Below are 25537 nucleotides of genomic sequence, written 5' to 3'. Positions count from 1 at the left end.
AACGCGTTTCGTCCTACCCGCGTGCGCCCTTTTCGAAAATTCGAATACAGAATCCGGACGTTGGAACTGATGTTGTTGCATTTGAGGGTTTAGGGGCACCAACTTTTCGCTCATCTTGCATTGAAAGGCGCGTTTTCTTGGGTGGGTATGATATAAATAAAATACAACACGGTGTATTCCGCATCGCCCTCGGTCCCGGCCCTCCCGCGAGTCGGATCGCCCTCCGGCCTGCGGCCGTCGGGCGATCCGACCCGCGGTCGGGCCGATACCTCGGGCGATACGGAATACCCCGTGTTGTATTCTATATTTACTGCCATTTCTTAGTACATAATACATGAAGTGTTTGAAATAGCCCCAAAACAAGCTACGTGAGGCATACCGCCCATAAATAGCTAGAACCAGCCTACGATACAAAATAAGCAAGTATTTTCTGTCAGCGACATCGAATTTTTGTTCCTCACAGATATCAGTATTCTATGGGTTATGGTTGATCCAACTTACTCCGTTAAAAGAATGACCAGAAATTTGACTTTCAAAATCAAGTTCTGCCGCCCTGAAATTGCATTGGATAATAGCGTTAGAGGGTTCCGTTCAATAGTTTGTGCCACTTGAAGTCGTGCATCATAATGCCAGATATTTATCATAACTTCTTTTCCTGACAAGTTAAAAGCTGTTCTGAACCTTGGTTGATTTGCCTCATTGCGATAGTAAAGGACAATCATATTCAGTTGCTTGCGTAACTGTTGTTTGGTGAGCTGAACTGACCCCTGTTACAGCTCCATTGAATCTGGAGACAGACGTACGGTTGAGTACAACTCTTCCCCCCGTGAAGTTGCGAATGGTTTGACCCACCCTCAGGCTATCTCACGCTTTAACGTCGTTCGTCGCGTTCCCTTTGATATCAAATTCTTCATAAATCGATCGTATTTACGTGAATGAAATCTTGGAAAGGCTAGCCGTGGAGAACTGAGATAATATATAGCTCACAATAGCTGGTGTGTTACGCCGGAGGGCGGTTAAACCAGCTATACAGATACAGATACAGGTACAGTTCGCTAACGGGGTATTCTCGGCTAAACTTTTTCACATGAGCTGATCTTCACAACAGTATAAGACCACAGAAAGGATGAATGGAAGCAACTTGACCACAGAAAGAATCTTAAATCATGAAAAAGGATCTATAACTATAAAAATAGCCAACCTTTGTCAAGGAATGAATAGGGAATGAACTAGATATAGCTGGTTCTTTCATCTCCAAGAAAACTAGCACTAAAAATAGAAGCAAAGAGTCACGACCTGACGCCTCAGGTGTTTCAGATGCCATGTTGATATTAAAGTCATCCAATCCAATTTCAGGGCGGCAAAACTAAAACTAAAAATATTCTGGATAAGGAAATCTGTCTGATATCAACATTTGCTGCTATTTCACGACACATTTTCGGCATTATTTCATACTTTGAGAGTTTGAAATAGCCCTAAAACAAGCGTTTCTTTTCATTAAATTGCTAGAATCAGCCTACAATACGAAAAAAGCAACCGTTTTCCTCAGTAACATCACATTTTTGCCTCACAGATATCAGTACGCTATGGGATAGGATTGATTTAACTTTACTACATTAAAAACAAATGATCAGAATATTTACTCGCCCTGAAAATTGCATTGGATGTCTTTAAAAAGGCATGTCTGTACAACAAAAGTTGAATACTAAAATAGTCAACCTACTAACGCTACAACGATAAAAACTTCACTACCGTTAACGTTCATACCCCAAACTACTAAGTATCATTTTTCCCGTATATTTTCCTACTTTCTTACTAAACACACTTAATCTTACGTCCGTTGCATATTCGCCCAGATTGATAAAGACACCACGGACTGCCACAGGCTTGTAGTTTGAAGTCAAATCAGATAAATGTGGCATGAAAACCATCCAACACTTGATTGATCGACCTTGTCTGTTTTCGAGAGTCAACTCCTGATGTCGGTTTAACCTTAAAACTTCCCTCAGTCGGTTGATTCATTGCCTTTGCACAAAATCAATAAATACAATACCTAAAACCGAGCTACCATTCCTCAGGCTCTGTTCAAGTCAGAGTTGTTGACTAATATTGCGCAAGACAGATGATTGATGTGTGAAATGACGTGGAAATTAGTCAACAATGGCGGGTTAAGATATAGTTGCAACTGGATAATGAAGACGTGTCCTCGTATTCTTCGTTCTACTATACTTATGATAGATACCCGTCTCAACTCTTTTACCTAGGTCTTCTTGTTACCTTACAGTAGGGTTTTCTGAATAATGTAAGGGGTAACAAGATATGGGAGGGGGGCGTTTCTGAAAATTGATTGGATTCTGCAGTAGTAATCAGCCGCACGTGCAAGTATTTGAATGTCAACTTGCCAAATTAAAATTAACCGAACCCCACAGACGCCATTGTAGGGGGAGGGAAGATTGTATATAAAACCCTGGGTTTCACTGTACTTCGTGTGTGAATTGTGGAGTTGTTGTGTCAGCCATGTGTTTGTTGTATTCACGCGTAAGCTTAATTTCGTAGGCAGCGTATCTAAACCCTTCCGGGCATTATTTCACCAATGTCGACACCAACAGTGGTACAACCAGTTCGGAATGGTCGCTACAGTGTTAGGATTTTGTATCACAACATACAAGCAGCCCCGATAACGTACTTTTTGGGGTAAAGACTGTTAAGGTAGATTGGCTCACCTGGACCGGCTTGTCTGGGTGCTCCTCTCGGCGTAGAGTCGCTGCAGTGCCGTCCGGCATGCTGAGAGACCGCCGTATGTTCAGGTGGGACTTCCCGCACCAGGAGTGCGAGCGCACGCTCCAAGGTGGCCGATCTCTGTCCCCCATGTCGTCTGTACGACTCACAGTAATGTTCAGGTACAGTAACAGCAATGGCAGGACAGATGTCTAAACAAGGGCCGTCCTATCTGCAGCGACCGGGTGCACAGTGGATCACAGCAACGACACGCAGCGCCGCAAAACCACGTCAGTACGACGGCGTGTATACATGTACATGCACACCTCCGTTCCCTTCCCGTCACAATCACGCAACCCGCCGTACACCAGCCTACAGTAGGGTAGGGTTACAGGTATCCCTGACGCGGAGTGGGACTGCAGACATCACGCACACGCGTTACTCAACGTCTCACCACTCTCTACGTTTACCTATTGATGAAATGGTTTTCAGGGCACCTCCTATTTTAAATACCAATCCCACCGCAAGGGGGCTTCGATCATTTAACTGACGCGGCGCCGCACAGTGAGGTCAAGGTTACCGCAGGGTTTCTCTCCCAGCCCGAGACTGTTGGTCGTATTGTTCTCGTTTAGCGGAGTAGCAACTAGTCTGGCGGGCTGCGTATATTTTCAGTTTTACAGTGATACGTGGTCTTTGTTGGTTTCCCCTCATGTGTAATCTGCACTGAAGGCGACAGTATATTTAAAGGCATCCAAAATGCAATTTCATGTCAGCTAAACTGGATTTTCAAACTCAATTTTTTGGTCAATCTCTAAATGTAGTGAGTTGAATCAATCCTATCTATTAGCATAATGATATCTGTGAGACAAAAATACGATGTCGCTGACGGAAAACAGTTTCTCATTTTTTATTGTAGGCTGCTTCTAGTTTATAGGTGGTACCCCAAAATAATGAGATGCCTCGCGTAGTTTATGTTCGGGCGCTCCAAGTATGAAATGATGACGAAAATGTGTGTAAGAAATGGCAGTAAATGTCCATATCAGATTCCTTAGAATAATTATCCAGGATTTTTTTTTGTTTTGCCGCTCTGAAATTGCACTGGATGCCTTTAAAACGTGCTGCAAACTGAGAATAATGAATATTTGTGAAACACCACAAATGTTTTCATGTAAACTATATGTTTTATAGCCTTAGCAAACGTAGCATGAGCGAATACATGTGCTTTATAAGCCATATCTATCCTCTTAAACACCATATCAACAACCCTCACACCCACTGATATATGAATATGTGCGCTGTAAGCTATATCGAACGGTTTAACCAGATGTAATCAATTTGAGTTTGAACCTTTCACCCGCGAGCCTGCGTCATTTCCGATGATTGAGGAAACCCAATTCCACCGTGTGTCTTCATCAGACCCGACCGCTGTTGTATGGTGTTGATTCTCGGGGAGATTTCTGACCAGAAGGTCGAAAATTAATCTCCTCGCACAGCCTTTGCCACAAAACGGTTTAACGCGCCACGTTGTAACACATCAGTGCCTTGACAGCCATGGACAATTTGATAAAGGTTGAACGTCAATGTTATGAGGCTGTACGGTGTCGATACACGTGCTTCTTTATAGTATTTGCATCACAATTTATTCATATGAAGCTTGTATATTCGAACCAATAACTATAACGTATTAAAAGAATGGCTGCATTTGGATGTGAAATTGTCTTTCCGAATTCAACGCAAAATCGACCACATTTATGCATTTTAAAGAATTTGGAAAAATTATGCTGACAAAATTGTATGTTTATAACTTGAACATATCTATGAACATATGATTTTGTCAGAATACGTTTTCCAAAATTGTTCAAAACGTTGTAAGATAACTATGTCGAACTAAAGTGTAATATGCTTAGACGCAAGTATACCTAGCATTATAAAATACAGTAACTGTTATGCTATATTTCAAATTATACAATATGCCCTTTATCTTTTTTGTCGTTTTACACGTTCATTGCTGTGACTGATTCCTACTTTATACATGAAAGGGTTTCGGATGATAGCGAGAACATATTCATGTTGAAATAAGTCGATGGCTTCAAAAGCATGGCATGATACGAATAAGTATAATAGCGAGGATTATTCTGAAATGGCACCATATGGGGATCTTTATGGGGCGTCTCATGCTGTGCTTACGATGAACAACCACTGATCGTATATTCACACATCCGGTGGGATCATCTATTTTTAGTCCGTAAATTTTCTTCTATCTTCGTTTATGAGGATTTTGACCTTTTAGCATGTATCATGGAAACATGTAGCCGGTTAGTTTTGTTATTCATTCGTGCGTGTAACGCTGAGAAGTATCATCAAGAATACACAACGGACTTTCTCTGAATTGTAAGTACATGGCTGTGATTTTTGTGGGTCTGCGACCATATACTGTATAACGTACAAATCAGGTGCAAAATGAGCAAATATATGCCGTAAATTTTCAAAAAACAAAATGAAAAATGATACTGAGTCGTAGAATTCCAAAGTAAAATAAGAAAATGTGAAGAAATGAAAATGAAGAGTCTATCATTTGCCATACGATACTCTGTGTTTTAAGTCATTTGTTCAACCTTGTTGACCACGTTGACTTCATAATGAAGGCAACTTTTTTTGCCAAATCCTTTATCTTTTTACTGGCACGCTCAGATCAGTTTGGGATTCCAGGAGAAGGTCATACATACACCCTCTCTCAGGTCTCTGTAGCTTGTATGAACATCCGACTATTTGGATGCCCTTGAGTTTCCAGTCTTTGAACTGAACTGAGAAGTTCGACAGATAATGTACAGCCGGATCGACAGTTTTGGAAGCCGCCAGCCATTCCAACAGTCATGACAGTAACTAACGATACAGCAATTTGGCATCATCAGGATATGGGCATGACGTGATTCGCAACTAAATGGCCGTATTTCATTCTTGTTCTGTTTTTTTTTTCTTGGCTTACAGACGTGTTTTAACAGCCAGCAAATAAAGACCCGTTAAATTTACATGCATCATAGGATTGTCGCACGATCACAAACTGAGGGTAGTCTTGGGGTAGTCGTGCAGACGTAATGTCTTGTTACAGAAAAATACGTGCTGAGGTCTATGGTATATGGTATAAAAGACAACAAAGCACAAAAAAGTTTTAAAAAATGATAATATAACTATTTGCGTATATTCTTGAAAAAAAATTGTTGATTTTTCGTTATGGAAACAGCCCGGCCGGGCTCCGGTTTGGAGATGTGACCTCAGCATTAGATAATGTTACTTTTGTCAGTCACAGACTAGCGGACATGCGCCATACACTGCTGCACATTCTACAACATCAAAATATACTACAAATGTGGCCACACCGAAACGTCCAACAACCCTCACATACATTCCTTATATTTTGCTATTATAGATTTACTTCTGTCAGCCCTTTTTGCTTATTAGGTAGAATTTTATTATTTATTTTGTATTTATATTTTGTGGAACACCACACAACACGAAAGCCGCTGTGCTTTTCTGTTGCGCCAATGAAGCTTCTTTCTGTGTGTGTGCGGGGAGGGGGATGGCACATTTTATAGGCCTATAGAAACCTGACGTATTGTCGTTTATGAGTCCCGATGTGCAGCTATTTGTAAGACTAATGTCAACTGGATCTCAGTTATCCATCAAGTGAAATAAGTTCGCCATCAAACTCCACTAGCTTTGACGAATCGTGGGAATTGATGAAAGCTACCGCCCAGTGTAGAGAAGCCATCACGGGAGAGTAATTGTACATACGTGTTATGTGATGTATTCGACGTGCGGGAAACAGTATGTGATATTTTAGTGCCTCTTGGGTTCAAATTCAGGTCTTTCTTCTTTTTTAGTCCCCTGTCTTGCATCTTCTTCATAAGGCCATGTTGATTTGATTTATTATTGATACATGGTTAACGCTCCTCTGGGAACCTCAAAACTGATGCGAGCGTGCGAATAAAAAAAGTTTGGCAAAAACGTTGCCTTCATTACGAAATCTACGTGGTCATGGAGGTTGAGCAAATGACTAAACACCAAAGAGTATGGTATGGCGGATAATACACTCTATATTTTCATTTCTTCACATTTTCTTCTTTTCCTTTGATTTTGGCATTCTACGGCATTAGTATCGTTTTCCTTTTTATTCAATTGACAGCATGTATTTCCTCATTTAGCAGCTGCTTTATACGATTTACAGTATTTGGTCGAAAACTTTTTTGGCAACGGACGAAAATTCATGCGCGCGTGGATGTCACCCATATAATCAAATCAACATGGCCTAAGACAAAGTACGTTCTCAGCGTGGCTGTGTTCTCTCCTTGATGTAATTGCTTCGCCCCCAGTTTGGCACGTACGCCCCGTATTCCTCAGGAAATTCCAATCTATTTTTCCAATTTCTTTGCCATCTCCGGTGTTCGTGCGCTTCCAATCGCTTCTCTGTTAATGTACAAAGATAAGAGCTGATTCTGTCACGGTGTCTGCCATATTAAACAACCACTTGGAGACAGATCTGCATCTGCCGCCCTTGCTGCGAACATTTGAGATAAGCAAATGGAATTTCTTGTTAAGTTCTGCAGATGAGAGAAGCTCGGAGCTAACTAGACCCGTATGACGCTACATGACGCACGTGGAGCAAGGTCAGCCGCAATCGGCTCATGAAAAATCGACAAGCGGAACATCGCCAACTACGGACCTGTCCGATATGGTTTAGTACACAGCCTCTATGAGGGGAAGGGTGGGTATTAGATGCTCGATGGTGTACTTTAATTTTGCAGACAGTTAGATTCCAAGTAATCTAACCTGTCAGTTATGACACTACACATCGTAAGTCAACATGATGTAATACCGGAATGGCTACTGTCTTGAGCATGATGAATAGTCAAATTACAGACCACCGATGCACCATCCACTACTTTTTAACACGATTTTTATGATTTGTATGTATGAACACTAAACGCCAGGAACCAGGGGGTATAACTGTCTCTCCAAGTTTTCTGACACTGTCAGTAAGGGTGATGTCACACTGACAATAAATTGAGGTGATTCTTGTCATAGTTAGGCCACGCTGATTTAATTTTATGGGTGACATCTGCCCGCGCATCGATTTTCGCCTGTTCTGAAAAACTAACGACCTCGATCCTCCGAGGCTCTGGGCTGGGTGCCATCCTCTGTTGTCCATTGTAGCGAGCGACAGTAAGAAGCTCAGATTGGTACCCTTTTGTGACATAAAGTTGACTGTGCCCGATGTTGTGGATATAATCCAGAAGAACTGTCTGTCAAGGCACAACGGTCCAACTACTTGGTCAATGACGAGACTTGAGGAGAAGGGAATCAAGAGAGGAGAGGGAGGACGAGTGTACCTTCGTGGGGATAGCAGAAGACTTATGACATAGCTCAAGTTGGGAGTCATAACAATGAACGGTCTGAAGACATTATTGGACATGCTCGAGGGAGGAGGACCTAGGTGGTTGCCGGAGTCATTACTCCTCTGACGTTAGAAAGAAAGAAAGAAAGAAAAGAAGCCGTTGGTAACTACGGAACTGCCCTGAAATAAAGGAACTCCTCACATAGTTTGACTTGGGGCTATTCAAACGCTTCAAGTTTGAAATAATGATGCAAATGTGCTAAGACATGGCAGTAAATGTCAATATCAGACAGATTTCCTCATGTACAATATATTTTATGTTTTACCGCCCTGAAATTGTATTGGATGCCTTTAAGACAGGGCATTCTGATAAACTCCGTAAGGTGAGAATAAGCTCCACTACGTGCACCACAGCGTCCGTTATCCGACATAAACCTAGCCTCAGAGCAAGGCTTTCGCCAGATTTCCACAAGTCTTGCGTCGGCTCTCTGCCAGCTTATGCGATAGGCCACACGTCTGGCAACGTGTTTGCCAGTTCTTACGATACAGAAGAGTCTAAACTCTGCGCTAAGTCTGTTTTCCGTGTTGCCAGGGTTCTTTCGGGTAGGTTTCATCCATGGTGGCTTCACGGCGGATTTGCGGGTGTTAGGACTGTCACATGTCGTGACACGCCATGCACCTGGAAATGGTACTGCAGGTTTTACTTCATACGATTCATAACGTTGTTTTTGAGATAGACTAATGTAGCAGGACGGGGTAACTAGTACACTGGCCATTATGTTTTTACAAGGTAGGTACAGTTCAAGGAAAAAAAAATATTTTAAAATATATAGATTAATAGATAAATTATAGAGGATATTTCTCATTCCTATATAATGCACAGTCAACAATAAAATGGCACTGATCGTCAACTTTGATTTTATCTAAATGAGAGTATTGGCAATTCTTTGCTGCAGAGGAATGCGGTTATGTCTGCCCTTTTCTATGTACATATGTTCGAAAAGATCAAGCGGCACTTTGAACCTGTAAAATAACCTACTGTCGTCCGCCTTTCGTGTCACGACCAGTGGATGGTAAGCTTTTCAATGTACTGATCTGGGTCTACTAGAAAGCAGTTCTACAGCACATGCATGTTGTATAAGAGAGGAAACAGTGGGAATCCCTCCTGCCGGCTCTGACGTCAACATTTCACCGCCTCCGGCAATTTTAACACTTGGTCATCAAATCATTTACAGCAGGATTCACGAAGAAGCCGATCTCTTAAGCCACGTCGGTGCAGTATTTCTGTATAGATAATAAAATTTAATCCCTGGTGTGCAACTGTTTTTTTTTTCGTGCGCACAGGTGGTCTCCATGGATCTGGAATTCCAGGAAAAGTAGGGCCTAATTCCAGGAAGAGACTTGGAGCCAACGGATAACATACTGTATTATTTACACTGTACAAAATAGTCACGTTAGGCCATGTTGATGACATCCTCTGGGAACCCCAAAAGTGATGCGAGCGTGCGAATAAAGAAAGGTTTATGCATACATACATACATACATACATACATACATACATACATACATACATACATATAAACACACACGGATACGCCGGAGATTAAGTTAGTTCAGGATGCTGATGCACACACACAGAGTGACAAACTCACACACGCGTACACACACGCAAAGTCATACACACACACACACACACACAGAGAGAGAGAGAGAGAGAAACACACACACACACACACACACACACACACACACACACACACACACACACAGAGAGAGAGAGAGAGAGAAACACACACACACACACACACACACACACACACACACACACACACAGAGAGAGAGAGAGAGAGAGAGAAACACACACACACACACACACAGAAACACACACACACACACAGAGAGAGAGAGAGAGAGAGAGAGAGAGAAACACACACACAGAAACACACACACACACACACACACACACACACACACAGAGAGAGAGAGAGAAACACACACACAGAAACACACACACACACACACACACACACACATATATAGAAACACACAAACACACACTCACACATATATATATACACACATACATACAAACACAAACACATAGAAACACACACACACATAGAAACACACACACATAGAAACACACATACATAGAAACACACACACACACATAGAAACACACTCACGCATATATGTACACAGACAAATACACACATAAATATTCGTGTACATGCATGCATACAACAAACATATACATACATACATATAAAAACACGCATACACATACACATACACATACACACACATACACAATACGAAATCCATAAATGTTGAGTGCTCTCAGTGCCAGACTGTAATGTGTATAATGGCAAGGCACTCTGTTCCGATCCCCTGTTGATATTGTGGTAGAAAGGCGTTACAAGCGGATTGATATTGATCGATCCAGCCATGTGAGAAATGGGGAGAAGAAACAGACTGGCGGAGATGCACGATACACTGGAATCAAATTTTCAGCTTTGTTGAACATCTCATAAGTGTTGGGGCTTTTGTGATATGCGTGGTAGGTTAAACTACGGGTAATGCTAGAACAGTTATCTGTCATAGCGTGATGTCTCTGTGTGTAGCAAGAAGTCACGATACGCGACAAGAATCTCTGGCTGAAAATTGGAAGATCATTCAACTTGCAAGGTCAAAATCATTATGTTTGAAGTGAATGCCACTATGTTCAAGGCCAAATTCACTATGTTCTGAGTCAAAGTCACTGTGTTTCATAGAGGTTGAGGCATTATCCCATTCGGACTTGTAACACAAACCGAAGTACAATCAATTATGATAACAACTACATTTGGAAGTGCAAATGTGGAGAGGGACACAGTCAGTAAAATCTGACATGCCCGGTAGTTATAAATTGGCAGCATCTCCTGACCTGACCAGGTCACCGAGCTCGAGGTCATGGGAAAATTTTACCCAGCTTACATCTGATTGTGCGTGTCGAGGGGGATGTATGGTGTACGGCTAGAGACATTCTGGACAGACGTTACAATTGCGTTACGCAGTGAGGGGCAAGAAATAAGAATCATAGTCCCTACTAATACCTTAGTTTTAAAAATCATTTTTCTTTTGATAATTTTGGTTTATTTTGGATACGCTTGGGCTAGAAGGAACTGGTAGGGCCTAAACTTTCCTACTTTGGTCAAGTTTTGTTGATTTCGTGGTCGTAACAAGTTTTCTACTTTAATATTGTCTAGGGTGGGGGAATTTCGCTACTCCAAACACTCATGTATTTACAAACGTGTTTTATTCACGTGAAATTGTTTCACGTGACCTGATCACAGGGGAAAATGTAGTATTTACAAGATCAGAAATCGTAAATCTGTTTTACAGATTGTATAAGTCTTCCTTTACGTGTCAAAGAAGACGATATCAACATTTCTCTCCGCAGTCTAGTACAGACTAGTAGATGGTGTTGTGCACAAAACTGTAGTTCAAAAACATTCCGAATGTTTTAAAAAAAAAGGAAAGTTGTCCAAATCTAACTTCCGAACTTTACGTTCCACTAAAGCAATCAAAAGGCTCTTCAACATTGGGCATTAAGCTCTTTCAATAGAAAGCAATATACTTGATATTGATGATACGCATCAATGTACTTGTAGCTTATATTACTTAGACTCTTCATCATCTATCAAGATAACGTCGACGTTGTGCGATTTCAACTTTCGCTCTAACAGACGATCTTTTGAACGAGCATACGGACTACAACTCCGTATTTAGAGCTAAGCAAAAACCTTTAACAAAGGTTGTAGACGGTATTATTTCCGCTACCTCTGCTAGTTGTGTCCCGTCTTATGGTTGTTTGGGTGGGCTCTCTTCGGGCTTGTAGACGATCCCAGCCGCCCAGTGGAACCTGGCTCCCTAGGGCTCCCGGTAGGTTTTGAACGACGGGTGTTCAATAGGCCCACCTAATCAAACTCCTGCCGTGCAAAAACCCTTACTGGCCAGGCGTAAAACTGCTACCGGGGAGCCAATGTTGAACTGGGCTAGTCTCTACCAGACTAACTACGATGGCTATATATAGGAGAATCAAGTCTGCCAGGGGAGTTTGGACACCTTGTAGGTTTGACTGGCCGTGCAAAAAACTACCTCCCCGCGGCCGGACTCCCTTGGGCAATTTTACCCTCTTTTTTGCCGAATTCTACGATCTGTATTCCCGTAAAAAGGCCTGTGGAGGCTAAGACCGGGCAGCAGTGATCGTCTACAGACCCGAAGAGAGTCCGCCCAAACCACGCCAGGACTGGGAACCAGGCTAGGCTAGCTGCTAGCGAAACGTTATTTACGGAGACGGGTCGCCCTTAATGACCGACGCCTTCAGCGTGAATCTGAAGACTTGCATCCTCTGCAGCATGGGGTGTCTGGGGTCCGCGGCGGTGGCTCGGCTCATCTCAGCGCAGCCCGGGATGGACTGCAGCGGGATGTCCGTCACCTTGAACCCGCAGGTGGACCCCGCCTTCCGCACCTTGTAGTGGGGGACGTAGCTTCGGTTCGTGTGAGAGACTAACAGCTGGGCCGAAGGCTGAAAGTAAAAATAACAACGGTCTGTGTCAGAGAATGGTTTATTTATTTCGACCAAGAGGGTTTATATATGTTTTCGAAGCGTTTAGGCGGCCCCCTAGCAGCTTGGTCTGGAACTTCCAAGTTCAATTTGTTGAATATGTTTCAAGGAAGATAAGTGACGCTTGACATAATCAGATGACAATTATGCAAAAAAAGGATCTAATCCAGTAGTACGTTAAGGCAATTGGCGAAGGTATGAGATCGTGGAACTCTAGACTAGTTAAGATGTAATATTCGGAAGGAGCCGACCTTGGAAGACAACAGCTGCTTGGCGGTCATGAAGAAAGGTTCCAGCGCCTCGGGGCAGTACAGAACGTCCGTCGCCATGATGAGGTCAAAGGTCCCGAACCTGTCCTTGAACTCGTCCACGTTCTCCCCCCATCTCAGGTATTCACACGTCGGGCGGCCTTCAACACGACACAGAACAACTGTTAGGTCGTTAAAGGAGGACCTGCAAGGGGGGTAGTGATTAAGAATTACGCAAAATTTTCGCCGCCTATTACGAATTACGTTAAAGTCTCAGAGCTGATTACAACTTTACGATTTGCGGCTATGTCCAATTACGAATTACGTTGATTTTTGCGGAGGATGCCTACGAATTACGAAGCCTAAAACGCCCTGATTACGCCTTACGAAAAAGGGCTTGCAGGCCCTCTTAAAGAGGTTGATCAGTCACGTATAGATCAACAGTTAGTAGAATATTCTTCAATCAGTGACTTTTGAAAGGTAACAAAAGACATACCAGTGTGGACGTCGAACATTTGGAGGTATAGGTACGGGTTTGGTAGCCTGGGTGCCATCCCCAATAGTATATTCGCCTGCCCTATAACAGTTATAGAGCTGGCGAATATACTACTGGGGATGGCACCCAGGCTACGGGTTTGGTTACCTTTCAAAAATCACTGATTGAAGAATATTCTACTAACAACTTTTAGTTCTACTTTTATCAACATTCATAGATATATTACTAGGAACGCCTGTTGGTACTTCGCTGTGCACATTTAACAATGTAGTGAAATATGTTATGGTATGGGAGCTGTGATACACGAGGAAATATATTGTTTTTGCTCTGTTTCGTCTTCGTCAGAAGGCTGTCACCATGGTAACTGGTGCTGTAGCAGACGCCCTTGGTGTAGGGTTACATAAATGTTACCTTTCCAGTTAGTAATTTTATTAGTTCGTACTGACCGTCCTCTTTGAAGTTTGCCTCTATGTTCCTGCGGGTGAGGTCCAGGACGTGATGTTCCCCGTCAGTGATGACGACACCGGCCGGGCGCCCGCAGGACTTGGCCACCAGCAGGCCGGTCACGCCCGCCCCGGCACCCAGCTCCAGGATCCCCTCACACTTCCGCGTCGTCTCCGGGTGGTTCAGGACGTACAGGGCCAGCACCTGGGGGAAAAACGGGTGTAAAAATGTGTCACAGTCAGGAGCGCCCCCCTCCCATTATTGTTGGTCCAGCTGTGTTTTTCCTGCTGTCGCCCTGCCCCGTACGGGTTTTGTTTCTAAAGGGTCTAGCTACTGATTTACTGGAAAACAAAGCAAGGATGTATACCTTCAACGTTATATATATATATATATACAGATATGTCGGCCGAAGTCCCTTGGGCTCAGTTCCCCTACATTTAACGTAATGAATACATATATCTATATTATGTGAGAGGAATTAACCTTTTACAATATGATAAACTATTTTGTATCAACGAATACAGTGACAGAAAAGGGGACACATCAAATGACAAAAGTGAAATGGCAAAATGAGCTTGTAATGTTATTTTGATCAGAAAAAAATTAATGCTGCTGGAAATGAGGGTTAGTAACCAATTAACACAACTTCAAGTGTTGCTGTGTTGGACTGCCATCTTATTATATGTAGCTTATCCTAGCACAGGTCTAGTCTAGGCTGCTCCGCTCTCCGGCAGGTGGCGTCTCTGAAAGGGATAATGTGCTTTACCGCTGCCACTACTCAAACCAACATGCACTAGTTGGTTCGGGCAGAGAGAGAAGGTTTACCTGCGCGGCCGGCCATACTCGCATTCCCGTGTTGTCCACCTCGTCTTCCTTCTTGGCTGAAAGTGATTATTTGCATAAAATGCATCATCCCGTTGCCTGGCAACACAGCATGTGTGAGACGACATCGTTCGTAAAAGATAATTACAGCAATCCAGAATGGTAATCTTCTGTCAATCATTCAATGAGATTATCTTACTTACAATATTTGGTGACTACTGAGACAGAATCAAATTGTCCAGGCTGTATCCATTTGCCAGACAGTTCACCATTTCGCCACAAATGTCTGGCAAATGGATACTGCCTGCCCAAATTGATTCTGTCTTTGCAGCCACCAAAAGATCTTCTTGGAGATTATCTTACTCTTTGTGTATTTGATATGTGTCAAATACGTGCACCACAGGAGGTCCCCTGTCTGTTGATCATGAAGTGAGAGGTATGTAAACTTAGGGCAAATGATACACCTGCTACGGCTTGCAATATAAAGACGTATCAACTAATCTTTACACACAAACATTGAGAGGTACGGCTCACGAATAGCCCAGGAATCTCTCGATGTTCAGCCTGTATTATCCTTATAATCATTGGAAAACAAAGGACTGGTGTGGCTGGAAACAAGTTACATTAACAAGAAGAGGAACTGTCGATGTCTTCTACTCACCATCAAACGGTGCCTCGAAGATGACGACCTTGACCCTGTTGATACTGATCGTCTTTTCCCGGAACCAGGCTTTTCTGGATGACGGGAATTAATTTTTTGGTTTATAATGACTGTAAAACTATGCTATGTGATAAATTATGTAACGGGGCCTTTGATAAAACAGAAGAACTCTATTGCACGACAATATATTGTATAAAGTACAATGTATGGCAACGACTGTTGAACATAGTGTAAAACAAAAAGGGTATAAAGGGAAGCTTAACATCATAGGTACTAAAACAATAAGTGCTAGTATGTACAATCAGTGTGGCTAATCATGAGCTTCGGTATTTTTTTCTAATGACAAAACAGTCTTTTATATGAATCCTTCTTAATATATATTTAGTGGATAGACTATTCTGACCAGAGGATGCCGTAGTCTTATTCATTGCAGCATGCGTTTTGCTTCTGGCAATTAATTTGCTAACTTGTGCTGACATTGTTCTGGCGGCCTCACCAACTGGCGTAACTCGAGCCCAACCGCTTACAATTGCAACGTCGGCATAGCAGACATTTCGTTCGGGATGCATATAGCAAAGGAAAACAGCCGTGACAGCGATGTGATCCGGTCAAGCCACCATGGTCCCACTGTGTGCCAAATGCCTAGTTCCTCCCATCCCTCAATTCTAGTCAAGATAGTATTATTTTATTAAAATATCGTCAATTCCCCTACCTTTCTGTCCTCTCAGTCACCTCCCCATCCTCTACGTTGTTCCCTTCGATGGGCTTCATCGTGGCGTTGCCGCGAGTCCAACAGCTGACAGTCTCCGGAGCAGACCGTTCTCTCCACAGACACACGCCGCGACTGTGCGAGCCCGTCCCCCCTAATATAGGAGGAACGTTAAATATAGCACCTGAGACAATTCATTAGCTGTACTGTAAAAGCGACGGGTCGTGTGCTGCCTTGCGGAGCCATGTGAATAACGCCCCTTCCAGATGAGGGGTCATTGGGAAGCGATCATAACATACCGAAAACGTCAATCGGAATGCAGTGTTTGAGAATCCGTACATTGTGATTGCTTGCGATCATGTGTTTTCTGATTTACACACAGCCACTTTTGACAATGATTTGCAATTTAAATTACATCTCCTTTTGGGGACTGGCAAACGATAAAGTGGTTAGCAAAGCGCTCAGGCCAGATCGCCATATTCCTGCTCTGTTGCTGTTGTTTTGTGAGGGGCAGATGACAGCTCGGTGGGGTTACATGTGGCCAGCTGAAGGACGACATGAAAGCGCCGGTAATATGTACGGAATGGCGCGTCTCCCCACGACCGTGCCTTCACGTGTAGAACTTTACGAGGTGAGGCGAGGTCAACAGTTGCTAGCTGGATGTAACAGTGTGGTGTGACCTCACCAGTGCGCAGACTGTGATTACCCAGGCCCACTAGCCTCCTTTGCAGGCGCTCCGAGAGCGGGCTGCTTTTTTACGGTAGATCGCACGCATTGGAAGCTTTGGCCGCCAACCCTAGAATGCCATCCTGCAAATATTTTCTAGGGATGGTGACCAAAGCTTCTAGTACGTGCGAGCTACGTTTGATCAGAAAATCGTGCAAGTTGCAAATAAGCGCCCCTCACAACACCCCCTCCCCAACAAGCCGATGGCTCCCGAAACGCCTGCAAAGGAGGCTACACGCCCACAGGCCCACATGGGCAGCACATTTGGCGCTGGGCAGCCTTAGATGACCGGCGAGCGCGCAGCCACATGCATTTCCAAAGCGGGAGGCGGGATGTGTATATCGGCTCGTATCAAGTTCCAGTATGGCTGTAGCCGCCTGAATGTTCAGTATGCTGCTGCCTCAGCCCGTTTTGCTCGCCATATGTTACACGGATTTGCAACGGCAATGAAAGAACCTTATTCTGTTCCACTACAAATGGTATCCTTAGAACCATACCCTTTAGACTGCCCAGGGAATCTTTCCGTCCACTGTTAGAATTTCTTGTTATGAAATTCTGGTAGCGTTTTATTAGAAAAAAGTTAATACGTGAAATCGCAGCAAAAACGTCTGCCCAGTGACGCGAGGTTTAGTGTACATTTGCCTTAACGTTGATGATGATGTCAGCTGTTATGGGCTCGTGTCCTGTTAGTGGGGTGTATTGTAAACATTTTGTTTACCTTCGCACCAATAAAATATGTTGTTTTTGTTTTGTTTCTTCTCTAAACAAAAATGGCCAATGACCTAGACCAGAAGGCTGTCACCATAGTAACTGGTGCTGTAACAGATACCTGTGGTGTTGGGCTACATTATGTAGCATGTTGCAGGAGAAAATTGGTAATATATGTAAGTAGGGTCACAATATATTAGTAAGAATAAATAGAACAGTCGTCTGATAGGATAAACCATATGAAGGTAATCATTATGCATTTGCTTTGCAAATGTTGCCTTTCTTATAAAAATCTTAGTTTGATGATGAGTATCTACTGTAACGATAATGAATTGGAGTATACCAATTGGAACCCCAGTAACTCTACTTCCAATGTCTCTATTAATTGATCCAGCCATGATCGCAGCAGCTGTCAGTGAGATGGATGAAGGGTCTGGTATGTCCATCATCTCTGTGTTATAATATCATAACCATACAGGGACAACCTTGACACGTCAGGTCCTGATCTGGCGACGACATCCTTACAGAACCTCACCAGCTGTCATGGCGGCACGTGCAGATATTTAGCAGACCTGTATAAGACCTCGTCAGAGCTGTTTGAAATTCCACTTGTTGTTCCCGATATAATGATGGATGTTATACTGATGAGCCTCTGTGACTTTTTCAGCGATCATTTTTTTACCAGTAGCAGTAACAGTAACTGTACTTTAGGGTAACATTAAAGCGGTGGCACTCATACTCACCCATTGAAAAGAAGTTTACTTACTACTTATCCTCTTCGTCCCTTGTGAGACATAGGGCCATGACTTTCTTCCTCCATCTGGGTCTGTCCTGCGCCATGTTGTTGACACTTCTCCAGTTCAGACCCATGGCCGCCAGGTCGTCCGACACCGTTCTCCTCCATGTGGTCTTTGGTCTGCCTCTTTTCCTCTTTCCTTCTGGCCTCCAGCTAAGGGCGACTTTGGGGATCCTGTTGTCAGGCATCCTCAGTACATGCCCTAGCCACTTGAGTCTTCTGCCAGTGATCTCAGTGGTGAGTTTCCTACAGCCAGTTCTGTTGTAAAGTTCGGCGTTGGAGATCTTGTTTGGCCAGAAGACGTTGCAGATCTTACGTAGACAACTGTTGTGAAATGAGTTGATCTTCCTCATGTCTGTCTTCGTCATTCTCCAACTCTCCGAGCCATACAGAAGGACGGATTTCACATTGCTGTTGTAGAGTCTGATCTTGGTCGTGAGGCTATACTGCTTCGACTTCCAGATGGTTTGTTTAGTCAAAGAAGTTTAGTCAAAAGTTTTTGAAGTTCAATATAATTCCGCTAGAAGGCATGAAAGTAGCTGTGAAGGGAGCTATGAACGTTCAGGAACGTACAGTATACGAAGAAGTAGACTAAGTAAATGAAACTTGGACTCTGTAAATAGAGTTAAGTTTTAACTTAGAAGGGCTTTATTGCAACCGGCACTGTTTTGGGAGAAGATCTCAGCCACATTAACAAAGACGTCTGAAAATGGTGGCTTAAGATCTGGATCGAAGATTTAACGGATAAATACACAACGACGTGTCTACATTGGCTAAGTTTGGCACTACTTCCCGATGAGAGGCAAAAACCTATCTCAAAATGTACGAAAAAAAATACTGTGTCAAGGTTCGAGGCGATATTTGTTTATGTCATGCCCCCCTCCCCACGGATATCGGACCAAAACAAACCCTCTGTGTAAGTTGTGATTGTTGTTGTTTCTCGTCCAACCAGTTCGACTGTTAAGTGTGCTGCACACGCCTGCAAGGCCACGCACTCTGGCCGAAGGGTTAATATGGCGGCAGTAATTATTGATTTGAAAGACGATAACTGCAAGAAGTTTGATAATGTACGAGCATCTTTTGTTGGTAGAAGTGGATATTTTCTACACTAGAATATTGGTCACCCATGAGAGCGTAAACGTGAATATGGAAGTCTACATGCCAACAGATCTCTACGTTAGTAAAACATGTCTCTATCATTTGGATGAGCCTGGGGCAAACGTTACTATAAATACCAGCCAGTTTGAACGTCTGGCGTAGTGATATTTTACCAAGGAGATACGGTTACCTTTCAGTATTATGTCATATCACAGCAGATTAAAATTTTAAATCAGGAAAATGCCACTAGTCAATATGTAACTCTGTAAAAATCAACGCTGCAAAATATTTTTCAAGGGACGAGCTAGAAAGGACATATGTTGAAAATCTCGAAAAGTGCTTTAACGGGGGAGAAAGAAATATAGCACAGCAAAATTATTAAACAAATGCAAACGTATGGAAGAAAGGCATACGTAAGAAAATAAGAGCAAAATTGGTGCCACCAGTCATTATGGTTTCCTCTGAAGCTTAAGTGTGGTATTACATGTACTAGACTCCGCGGATGAATACTGTTCAGTAGATAATGTAATCAGGAGGAAGTGGCCTTCAGAAAAGATGGCTGTTCTTCACTGGCTTTTGCTTTGTCTGTTTGTCGGTTTTGCTGGTAAGTTAATACAATATAAATTTTGTGTGCTTATCGTATACGTAGAAGTACGAATGACATACTGTATATACCCAGGGACTGTATACCTTACAATTTGGGGTGGACTGGTTTAAAATGCAATATTTACCTTACTATTTTGGTATATGAATATGTTTGAGTAAGAATAAACAGAGCAGTAGTTTGTTAAGCTAGATCATGTGAAGGTGAACAATATGCATTTGCTTTGCAAATGTTACCTCTCTAGTGATATGTTTATTTAGCTTCTTGTCTCTTTTAAAGCCCTTTATGTTTATGCATTCGGCTTCTCTGCATTGCAAATTACTCTACCGGATTCAATGGACCAAGTCGCGCGTAGGTGTGTACAATATATAATGTAGTAGGTGTGTTTGTGTCCTGATAGAGAAGACTATTTCAAGAGAGCTTCCGTCATAAAAACTTCCGGCAATCACTTAAGTTATCGGTGTCACTAGTAGGATAATACCATTTCACATGGCCCACAACTCCCTACAGTCCCTGTACTTAACTGTGTTCCCCACAGCTGCCTACAGTCCCTGTACTTAACTGTGTTCCCCACAGCTGCCTACAGTCCCTGTACTTTACTGTGTTCCCCACAGCTCCCTACAGTCCCTGTACTTTACTGTGTTCCCCACAGCTCCCTACAGTCCCTGTACTTTACTGTGTTCCCCACATGTACAACTCCCAACAGTCCCTGTACTTTACTGTGTTCCCCACAGCTCCCAACAGTCCCTGTACTTTACTGTGTTCCCCACAGATTCCTACAGTCCCTGTACTTTACTGTGTTCCTCACAGCTCCCAACAGTCCCTGTACTTTACTGTGTTCCCCACAGATTCCTACAGTCCCTGTACTTTACTGTGTTCCCCACAGCTCCCGACAGTCCCTGTGACTTCGATTCAGACCTGTGTGGGTACACACAGGGCACGGCAGACGACTTTGACTGGACACGTGACTCTGGCGGTACTCCTACGGGCCTCACCGGTCCAACAGTCGACCACACCACTGGCACCAGCTCAGGTTTGTACGGAGTTTTATTTTGATGGAACTTTTGTGTGTTTTGTAGTTATCAGTACTTAGGCTGGGCGTACCCATAGACGAGTGATCACCAACAAGGCAATTTGGATATGTGAAAAACTGTGCTACTGCCAGTTTAAATGTAAAGACTTTGATACAGTAACAGCCTCGGTCTTGTATAATCAGATATCACCCAGAGCACAGTTTTAGTACGCCCCAACATCATAGTGCACACCGAGAGAATAGAATAATTCACGCCATGTTTATCCACTTCAGGACATTACATGTACATTGAAGCAACGTCACCACGACAACAGGGACACACCGCCCGTCTGATATCCCCGTCCTACAGCAGGTATCCTGACGGTCAGTGTCTGCTGTTCTGGACACACATGTATGGAGATAAGCCTGGTGATCCAGACGGTAAGCTACAGCACTAAAATGACTTCGAACGCAATCGGTACTGTAGTTTGTATTGACTAGGCCCCTAAGGTCTTTATTTTGCCTTTCAATGGATTCATGACCAGGTGAACGATGTGAACTTTTTTCTTTGAGGTTCTTTGAATCTTAGTTTATGTACAACAAAGACCTGTCCTAAACATAAATCGAGGCACCAGTGCAAGTACTATTACCAGTATTAGGGGTTTAGCTATGGATAAAGGTAAGGCATAATTTGATTTGATGGATGTAACTGTTCTGCCACCTTCCTACAATCTTTGGTGAGCCTTTGTGAAAAAATACATGACTACTGTTTGTCAATTTGACTTGATACGTGCATTATGCGGATGAGTCACCATACCATTTTAACTTGTTCATATCAAACACATAAGAACTGTTGTTTTAAATTTGTTAGGCCAAGTAGGTACCCTAAAGGTATCTGTGAAAGATGGAGGTATGACGACTGACATCTGGACCAGATCTGGTAACCAAGGTAACCAGTGGTTCAGCGTCGCCGTCAGCATTCCTGCCACCGGAAGTTACCAGGTCATCTTTGAAGGGGTCAGAGGAATTAATGCCCATGGTGACATTGCAATAGATGACGTCAGCATCACGCAAGGAGCCTGCCCAGGTATGGTGTGCTTTTGATATGGAGCAAAATTAGTATCACAAACACCTGGTGATGTAATATGTAGAGTAATGCACGTGTTGTGTAGAGTTTGTTAAAGCATCTATTAGGTTACTACTAGTATGTTCTGCTTCTACTGCAGATGTAGATGAATGTGTTCCAAGAGGAGGCAGGGGACCGTGTAGCCAGATCTGTACCAACACTGTCGGCAGTTTCTTCTGTTCCTGTAATGTTGGCTATACTCTTAACCAAGACGGCCTCTCATGTTTTGGTGAGTGTAACCGCGCTTTATCAATGGTCTTGTATTTTTTTCTTAGCGATCTGAAACGTCTACTACAGTAGCCAAGGTAACACCAGAACAAGTCGGTCAGTATGTACCAGTGGGGCGCAAGTGCCGCTAACAGATCCATTCCAACGGGCTTGGATCTTTCAGAGTAGTCGTTAGCGCACTGGTGTCGTAAGCTGGCTGCCCGAGTCGGTGCGGGTTTGACTTTCCGGCGTCCCTGGAGTCTAGTTTTTTCCTGTTTATGCTCGCACCTGCTTGTTTCAAGTATCTCATTCCGTTAGCTGATAGTGACGCACCGTCGCGATTTGACTACTACCACCGAAAAGGTACTTAGTCTAAATTCTCTTTCAGACAGCGCGCTTATATTCGCATTATCATTAACGTGCAAGGCATTATATACGAATCCTAAAGATATTTTGGCCCGGCCGTAAGGCCGGGGTCAGTTCCCGGATTAATCAGACCGTTGTTATAACGGTGGTACGTACGACACTGCAGAGCCATGCCAATATGCAGACCAGCGCCAGGCAGCCAGGTCAGTTAGCGACACGGCCACACTTCGAGGTGTGCCATGAAAAAATGAAGGGTCGTGAGCAATAAGGAATAACATGAATATGATCAGTATAGTTTTATTGCCCACAGCTCCCTACAGTCCATGTACTTAAAGCTACGGTCACAACCCGCCGTACGTGCTTTTTGTCCGTACGTTTTTTGGGAGGCTACGTACGTCTGCTACGTTTTTTCTGAAAACGTGGGGAATGAGTGCCATTGACGTACGTCTCTCGCACGTCACTCGCACGGTTTCGCAAGGTGTAAGAGTGTGGTCTGCAAGCCACGTCTGGCCGTGAGCGGTTGCGTGCATCGTAAGTTGCGCAAGTGGTAAGTGAGTTGTACGTGCTTACAACTGTGTTCCCCACAGCTCCCAACAGTCCCTGTGATTTCGACTCAGACCTGTGTGGGTACACACAGGACACGGCAGACGACTTTGACTGGGCACGTGACTCTGGTGGTACTCGTACGGGCCTCACCGGTCCAACAGTCGACCACACCACTGGCACCAGATCAGGTTTGTTCGGGGTTTTACTTTGAAGGGTCATTTGTGTGTTCTGTAGTATCAGTACTTAGGCTAGGTGTACCCATAGACGAGTCATCACCAACAAGTCATCTCGAATATGTAAAAGGCTACTAGTATGCTACTGCCAGTTCATATTACAAGACATCTATATAGTAACAAACCCGGTCTATTACAATCAGATGTCACCCAAAGCACAGTTTTAGTTCGACCCAACATCATAGTGCACAACTTGAGAATAGAATAACTCACAATGTTTATCCACTTCAGGACATTACATGTACATTGAAGCATCGGGCCCAGACCAGGGACACACCGCCCGTCTGATATCCCCGTCCTACAGCAGGAATCCTGACGGTCAGTGTCTGCTGTTCTGGACACACATGTATGGAGATAAGCCTGGTGATCCAGACGGTAAGCTACAGCACTAAAATGAATTTGAATGTAATTGGTACGGTAGTTTGCATTGACTAGACCCCTATGGTCTTTAATGTGCCTTTCAATGGCTAAGGTGTAATGTAGCCAGCTGCCGCCGCGCCGCGTGCCTGCGAAGCTGGTGTGTTACGCCGAAGGCCGATTATACCGGCTATACAGATACAGATACAGAATGGATTCATGGCCCTTTAGTCTGAAAGTTCCTTTGAGGTCCTTTGAGTCTTGGTTTATGTACAACAAAGACTTGTCCTACAGTACATTAAGGTACCAGCGTAAGTACTAATAATCAACTATTACAATTTGAAGTGTAGCTATGATTAAATTAAGGTCAGGCATAATTTGATTTGATGGTAGTAACTGTTCTGACACCTTCCGTTGAATCTTTGGTTGGGTCAGCCTCTGACCAAAATACATGACCGATTTACGTGCAGTATGCAGATGAGCCTTATATCATTTAACTTGATCACAATTAACACAGAAGAACTGTTGTTTTGTTAGGCCAAGTAGGTACCCTGACGGTATCTGTGATAGACGGAGGTGCGACAACTGCCATCTGGACCAGATCTGGTAACCAAGGTAACCAGTGGTTCAGCGTCGCCGTCAGCATTCCTGCCACCGGAAGTTACCAGGTCATCTTTGAAGGGGTCAGAGGAAATAATGTCCATGGTGACATTGCAATAGATGACGTCAGCATCCTACAAGGAGCCTGCCCAGGTGAGGTAATCTAGAACAAAATGCAAGACGTCAAACAAATTGAAGATCGGAAGTAATGTTGACTATAGTCATATTGTTTACTTATTGGGTTCCAATATGTTGCATTTGGCTCTTTTGTCTCACAGATGGAAATGTGTGTGCTGCGGTAGGAGGCAGGGGACCGTGTGCCCAGATCTGCACCAACACTGTCGGCGGTTTCTCCTGCTCCTGTGAGGTTGGGTATAGTCTTAATCAGGACCGCCTCTCATGTAATGGTGAGTGTATAATTATATGCTTTATCAATAGTCTTGTTTTGTTTAAAGCAATGTGCAACATCTATTTTATAGTCAATTTAACATCAAAAGGGGTCGGTCACTATTCCTTATGACTTGTGTGATCTTCAAATATTACAGATGTAGATGAGTGTGTTCCAAATGAAGGCAAAGGACCGTGTGGCCAGATCTGCAACAACACTGTCGGCGGTTTCTCCTGTTCCTGTGAGGATGGCTATAGTCTTAATCCGGACGGCCTCTCATGTAATGGTGAGTGTAACAGTGCTTTATCAATATTGGTCTTGCATGTTTTCTTAGCGATCTGAAACGTCTATTACAGTAGCCAAGGTAACATCAGAACAAGTCGGTCAGTATCTCATATCTCGTGTTATTTTTCATAGAGGACGAATGTGCTTCAAACGGAGGCCGGGGACCATGTGCTCACACCTGCACCAACACAGTCGGAAGTTACACCTGCTCGTGTAATGATGGTTTCAACCTCAACTCTGACGGACATACGTGTGACCGTAAGTAAAATAATCCTAACTGATTCTTTCTGAATTGATGACTTCTTACATAGCTAGAACGCATTGTGGCCATTACACGCAGATTCTAGCATACAGCTGTCAGGCTAGGTAACACAGATGAGCAATTT

The 25537-nt window shown here is 43.5% G+C and overlaps 3 protein-coding genes and 1 long non-coding RNA gene across 4 annotated transcripts in view; 2 read left to right on the top strand and 2 right to left on the bottom strand.

Annotated features, from left to right (window-relative positions):
- LOC109475178 (cAMP-specific 3',5'-cyclic phosphodiesterase 4C-like) overlaps nt 1–2919 on the bottom strand; it is a 222234-nt gene extending 219315 nt beyond the window's left edge. Inside the window, exon 1 of the mRNA XM_019775723.1 lies at nt 2724–2919. Within this exon, the coding sequence (XP_019631282.1) occupies nt 2724–2870 (147 nt within the window). The 5' untranslated portion in view covers nt 2871–2919. The remainder of the gene's footprint in view (nt 1–2723) is intronic.
- Nucleotides 2920–12413: 9494 nt separating this feature from the next.
- On the bottom strand, nt 12414–16429 carry LOC109475222 (protein-lysine N-methyltransferase EEF2KMT-like). Its single transcript, XM_019775820.1, has 6 exons — nt 16103–16429; nt 15391–15464; nt 14733–14788; nt 13910–14111; nt 12971–13128; nt 12414–12680 (listed from the first exon to the last, which is right to left on the bottom strand). The coding sequence occupies exons 1-6, from the start codon at nt 16159–16161 to the stop codon at nt 12441–12443; spliced, it is 789 nt and encodes a 262-aa protein (XP_019631379.1). The 5' UTR covers nt 16162–16429; the 3' UTR covers nt 12414–12440.
- A 2429-nt stretch (nt 16430–18858) lies between these two features.
- On the top strand, nt 18859–23913 carry LOC109475143 (MAM and LDL-receptor class A domain-containing protein 1-like). Its single transcript, XM_019775679.1, has 6 exons — nt 18859–18898; nt 20918–21064; nt 21915–22130; nt 22270–22398; nt 23330–23476; nt 23753–23913. Exons 1-6 carry the CDS (start codon nt 18859–18861, stop codon nt 23911–23913), a joined length of 840 nt encoding a protein of 279 aa, XP_019631238.1.
- Nucleotides 23914–24420: 507 nt separating this feature from the next.
- Nucleotides 24421–25404, top strand: LOC109475255. The gene is made up of 4 exons (XR_002140525.1): nt 24421–24631; nt 24757–24885; nt 25024–25152; nt 25284–25404. It is a non-coding gene; the product is annotated as an uncharacterized LOC109475255 (long non-coding RNA).
- Nucleotides 25405–25537: the final 133 nt, after the last annotated feature.

This window comes from Branchiostoma belcheri, unplaced genomic scaffold (genome assembly GCF_001625305.1).
Source record: "Branchiostoma belcheri isolate BF01 breed outbred unplaced genomic scaffold, Haploidv18h27 scaffold33, whole genome shotgun sequence".
NCBI classification, from domain to species: Eukaryota; Metazoa; Chordata; class Leptocardii; order Amphioxiformes; family Branchiostomatidae; genus Branchiostoma; species Branchiostoma belcheri.
Note: the sequence above shows the minus strand (reverse complement) of the source record. Positions and strands in the feature narration are given on the sequence as shown.

Excerpts from the sequence above, each read along its gene's own strand:
- LOC109475143 (XM_019775679.1), top strand. The coding sequence starts at position 18,859 with ATGAAAGTAGCTGTGAAGGGAGCTATGAACGTTCAGGAAC. Across the intron at positions 21,065-21,914 it reads CACCACTGGCACCAGCTCAG|GCCAAGTAGGTACCCTAAAG; the intron begins GTTTGTACGGAG and ends TAAATTTGTTAG. Across the intron at positions 22,131-22,269 it reads CACGCAAGGAGCCTGCCCAG|ATGTAGATGAATGTGTTCCA; the intron begins GTATGGTGTGCT and ends CTTCTACTGCAG.
- LOC109475222 (XM_019775820.1), bottom strand. The coding sequence starts at position 16,161 with ATGAAGCCCATCGAAGGGAACAACGTAGAGGATGGGGAGGTGACTGAG. Across the intron at positions 15,465-16,102 it reads GTGACTGAGAGGACAGAAAG|AAAAGCCTGGTTCCGGGAAA; the intron begins GTAGGGGAATTG and ends CCCGTCATCCAG. Across the intron at positions 12,681-12,970 it reads AGCAGCTGTTGTCTTCCAAG|CCTTCGGCCCAGCTGTTAGT; the intron begins GTCGGCTCCTTC and ends TTTTACTTTCAG.